This window comes from Gadus macrocephalus, chromosome 6 (assembly GCF_031168955.1).
Source record: "Gadus macrocephalus chromosome 6, ASM3116895v1".
Taxonomy (NCBI): domain Eukaryota; kingdom Metazoa; phylum Chordata; class Actinopteri; order Gadiformes; family Gadidae; genus Gadus; species Gadus macrocephalus.
This window is the reverse complement of record NC_082387.1, coordinates 17,701,624-17,706,623: the sequence shown is the minus strand read 5'-3', so window position 1 is coordinate 17,706,623 and position 5,000 is coordinate 17,701,624. Positions and strand designations below refer to the sequence as shown.

Sequence of the window (5,000 nt, the reverse complement as noted above, 5' to 3'; positions counted from 1 at the left end):
CAAGCTGTGACTATTTTAGAACAGTAAGTATAATATTTAGATATGTGTTAACCTTATGTCTAAAAGTGAAATATTTTACATGAGAGACAAGGATAGCAAATATACCAATTTCTTATTTTTTAAACAAATAACTAAGTGCATTTAAATAGCTCTTTTTGAGGCACTCCAACAGCTTCACATCACAAGCGTGGAGGAAGACTCAGCTCTGACCACTACCAGTGGAGAGTCGAGGAACGGTTCAATCATATCAGAGACCGGGGGGGAATCAGGTGATGATGTTGGTACAAAAGCCAGGTTGGGACGTTGGTCCGGACTACGAGGTTAGCGCCCCGACTCTTGAAAGGCCATGGGACCTTACAGGGAGTCAGGAACTCGGTTTAACTTCTCAACCTCAAGACTGTGCTCTTCTAGAGTCCCCGTCTCCGTCCTGAAGCACTCTGGATATTCCTGGAACAGAGGAATAAGTGCCACCTGCTGACCCTCCAACACCCCGACATTTACATTTACATTTAGGGCCTTTAGCAGACGCTTTTATCCAAAGCGACTTACAATATATCGCTGTTGGTACAGCAAAGATGTTCATAGAACCATGTGCAAGTACGAACAATCGCTAGGCTAACCCATTCCCCATATACAGCAGTGATAGCAGCTACTGCAGATGCTACACAATTAAGTACTATGAAAGTAAGTACAATGTACATTAAGTGCGCACAATAAGTGCTTACATTATGTGTCAGGACGTACCACATACAATGGTGGGTGGAAGGGACTGTACGCTATGCAGAGTCCAGGTGAACTCTGAACAGGTGAGTTTTGAGTCTTTTGCGGAAGCTGGTGAGCGACTGCGATCCTGACGTCGGCGGGGAGCCCGTTCCACCACTGAGGTCCCAAAACAGAGGAGAGTTGTGACTTTGCTGATCGACCTTTGCTTGCTCTTAGCGATGGCGGTATCAGACGTCCAGCTGAGGTGGTTGAGCGCAGGGATCGAGCTGGGGTGTGTGGCTTGACCAACGCTTGGAGGTAGGCTGGGGCAGTTCCATCGACCGCCTTGTATGCCAGCACCATCATCTTGAATCTGATGCGATTCAAGATGATGGTGCTGGCATACAAGGCGGTCCATACAAGCCTCTACCATCACCGTCAGGTCTTCCATCAAAGGATGGACCAAGCCAGCCCTGCTGACTTTACTGAGGAACCAGCTGTTGTTGATAACCACAGTGCTGGATATGACCCATGTTTAAATGATAGGCTACTCCCACTTGAATGACTTAGCCTGATTAGAACTCAGTTTTCTAAAATATGCTTATCCCTTATGTTTATATCAGCTCATAAAAGTGTCTTACTTATACCTTTAGAGGAATCAGACTGATTCTCACCCATCCATACAGTTACAATAGCTCTATAAGGAGATAAAGGGCTACACTTGATCTACAATCGACCTATCAATCTTCGCCATATCAATATGAACTCCTTGTCTTATCATCATCTTTTGCGTAACCAAGACTTCCTTGTTCCTTTGGACGTAATGTCATCATCGCCGGGGTTACTGGAGGTCCATTGGTTTTCCGACCACGCCCTTGGCATCACCTTCCACTACTGAATATGTTGATTTACTGCAATGATTTATCCCCTTCCAATGATGAATCGCCTACCATATAGTCATGTGATCTCACTCATTATTTTATAATCTTCCCTTATCGTGTGCCATTACTGCACCATATGCGGTAATCAGACAGAGACAGAGTGAGAGAGATATAGAGAGATTCTGAAAACGGAGTCATAATTTGGAAACACCAAGCCATAAACACAACACGAAACATGTGGTCATAAACCTGTTGTAATGCTGATATAACTGTACTGTCCTGCTTTCACAAAGAGTGTCTGGCAGGCGTGGTAAACACAGTAAGCTCACCGGGTCAATGGTCTGTTTTTACAGACTTCCATCACATGAAAGATTACTTTTTATTATGGATAAAGAAAGGAAGAAAACAAAGAAAAAAACAATGAAAGATCCAAAAAAAGAAGGAATGAAGGGAAGAAAGAATGAATGAAGGAACCAAAGAATACAAAAGTAGTAATTAAAGAAAGAAAGAAAGAAAGAAAGAAAGAAAGAAAGAAAGAACCAAAGGATGAAGGAAAGTCCTATTTTCACTGTAAAACTTACTTTGGATTTAGAGCATCAGGCTAGATACTGACCCCTAGATACTCGTCATCAGCTGATGTGTTGGTTATAGGAAGCGTGACAGGCATTTTTTATCCATGCTATTGAATAATGCTGTTAGAGCCAACCCCACATTTCACAGCCCACTAGCCTTGATAATTTTCGAACTTGGCTTAGTTCAGTTTATTTTATTTCAGTCAAATTTAGATACCTTTGGTCGAGACTAGTCTAGTCTAGTTTAGTTTATTCTAGTCTATTTTAGCATAGTTAAGTCTAGTTTTTGTCATATTGGCAAATCTTTCAGGAGCTACAGCAACACATTCCCTATGATTGTCAGGATTTTCATCTCATTCAGGACAGAAAGCTGTCCTTGCACCCTGTAATCAAATCAGATCTCATTTAGAGTCTGTTAATATACAACCCAACAGGCGGGAGCACTGCAGCCAAACCCTTCCTCCCAATCTCTCAAAAGGCATAAAGGCCAGTCAATAACCGCTCACACACTCTATGTCATTTACTGCCGCGGACAACGACTGAATTCACTTTACTTTCTTTGGACATTCAATTCACATTGAAACCATCTGAACTTGTTGACTGACCAAGATACAAGGCGTCATCATACGTCTTCACACATACCTCGACACGTTTGGATTTTTCAATGGTTGTCTCCTCAGCCCATCAGGGAAGATAGAAAGAGAGAGAGCGAGAGAGAGACAGAGGGGACAATAAAAGCAAAAGGAGCAAGGATGAGCACAAGCAAGCGTCTCAGGTGGGCAATCTGCGTTGTGCTGCCTCTGGTGGGCTTCGCCCTGATCTGCGTGGGGGTCTTCCAGATCTTCCTGGGCAAGGGGGGGCGCTACGTCCACCTGAGGGTGGTCATGGCGTACGCCGAGGTGATGGCCGGCCTCATTGTCATGCTCATTCCGGTCGTCTGGGCCGTCTGCCACAGCGCTGAGAGCAGGGACCTGGGACCAGGAGACATGCTCGCACCGCGGCCCTCACAGCAGATCTGCACCGTCGACAGGTAATGATGGAGGACCGTGGAGGTTGTATGAAACCTCCACGGGTGTACACCTTTTCCTTTGGGGTGCTTTATGCAAAATGCATATTGTCTTTGATATGCTACTGAAATGCAATACTCCCCGAAATAAAACACATATAACATCTTATATTATGATATGATATGTGGAATACATCCAAGCTTTTGTGTCTCTTGTCCCCCAATCAGAAGATGGTTGTTACCATTTAAAATGACAGTGACCCCTACGTTGTGATACAACTTCAAAGAGGCACTATCTCTAATATAAGGTATAACGGTGAATGGAATGCATTTATATAGCGCTTTTCCAACCAGTGCTCACTCAAAGCGATTTACAATTATTGACCAACATTCACCCATTACTACACGCCGACGGTGGTGTCAGCCATGCAAGGCGACTCCCGGCTCAGTTAGGGTTAGGTGTCTTGCTCTGGGACACCTCAGCACTCAGATAGGAGGAGCAGGGGATCCAACAAGCAACCTTCCCCGCTCTACCTTCTTTCAACGCTAGTGTCAAAAGTTTGTTCAACAGCATAACAACGTTGGTGTGTGTTCTTCCGCAGACCCTTCCCTCCGTCCTACGAGGAATCCCAGAGGAGATGCATGGATCCTCCCTCTATAGAGATGGTGGCGGAGGGGGCGCCAGACTCAATGGAGATGGTGGTGGAGGGGAAGGGGGTCCCAACACCGGCAATGTCCCCTCCTTTGTACACCCAGCACAGCTTTGACATCCCAGACTGCACCTGGTGGGAATGGGAGCAGCCCCCTCCTTACACTGGCCCCGCCCCCACCTCTTGAACACACACACACACACACACACACACACACACACACACACACACACACACACACACACACACACACACACACACACACACACACACAAATATACACACAAACACACACAAACACACACAGAAACAAGCGCACAGGCACCAACACACACAACTCTCGACTCTTCAGGTGTCGGATGAGCAGGGATGGCTGCTAATTCCAGTACTTTTTCACTATTACTTATTTTGTTATCGCTTACATGTTGAAATACATGTCATCAATACCTAGGCTGTGGACATTGGTGATCAACCTTTGGCTAGGACTATCAACTGGAAAAAGGTTTTTGATGTTGGACTTTGTGCACTGAATTTGACTGCATCAGTCAAAGAATGAATTGAAGCCGAAATTCAAAGGCTTGTACTTTGGCTTCAATTCTGACCTTTTCTTTAAGAAAGTGTTTTGGATGAAACCGAAGAAGGAAACTTTTTTGCACATTGCCTTTTCTGTGGTTAAATTACAAAAAAAGGATAGCGTTTTACAGTAAGTTTACCACATAGATGAATGGATTAGAATTAAGCACTTCTTAGGTTGAGCATCATGCATAGCATTTATAGAGCTGTCCCTCTATTGAGCTGCAGCTCTATAGAGAGACTAAAGACAGTATGTTTACTTGTACAGACACTTCCTTTCTATAAGACTGTGTCTGTCACAATGAATATTGTTCTGGATTATAGTATTCGTTGTTATCCAGAACATGTTCATCCATATACCCTATATCACCTATAGATTTACAAATGAATCCTTTCCAAAGGCGGTGAATTTTTGAAGAGCTCAGTGCCATTCTGAAATCATTTTGATACCTTGAGCACGCTTTAGGTCAAGATTTATAAAGTAGAACGTTAATATGACTGTAAAAAAATTATATCTTTTTATACAATCTGTTGTCTGTATTGAATTGCACTAGCTGAACCATGCTTTCTGGACTTTTACAAGTTTCAGTATCCAACACATTCAAAAGGATATAAC

The 5,000-nt window shown here is 43.8% G+C and overlaps 1 protein-coding gene and 1 long non-coding RNA gene across 2 annotated transcripts in view; both read left to right on the top strand.

Annotated features, from left to right (window-relative positions):
- The first annotated feature begins 2,640 nt into the window (after nucleotides 1-2,640).
- LOC132459824 (transmembrane protein 252-like) lies at nucleotides 2,641-4,124 on the top strand. The gene is made up of 2 exons (XM_060054619.1): nucleotides 2,641-3,185; nucleotides 3,764-4,124. The coding sequence occupies exons 1-2, from the start codon at nucleotides 2,908-2,910 to the stop codon at nucleotides 3,996-3,998; spliced, it is 513 nt and encodes a 170-aa protein (XP_059910602.1). The 5' UTR covers nucleotides 2,641-2,907; the 3' UTR covers nucleotides 3,999-4,124.
- Nucleotides 4,125-4,201: 77 nt separating this feature from the next.
- Nucleotides 4,202-5,000, top strand: part of LOC132459825 (uncharacterized) — a 2,190-nt gene continuing 1,391 nt past the window's right edge. The window contains exons 1-2 of the long non-coding RNA XR_009526306.1: nucleotides 4,202-4,332; nucleotides 4,375-5,000. The exon at nucleotides 4,375-5,000 is cut by the window's right edge and continues 1,391 nt beyond it. This is a non-coding gene — a long non-coding RNA (uncharacterized LOC132459825). The remainder of the gene's footprint in view (nucleotides 4,333-4,374) is intronic.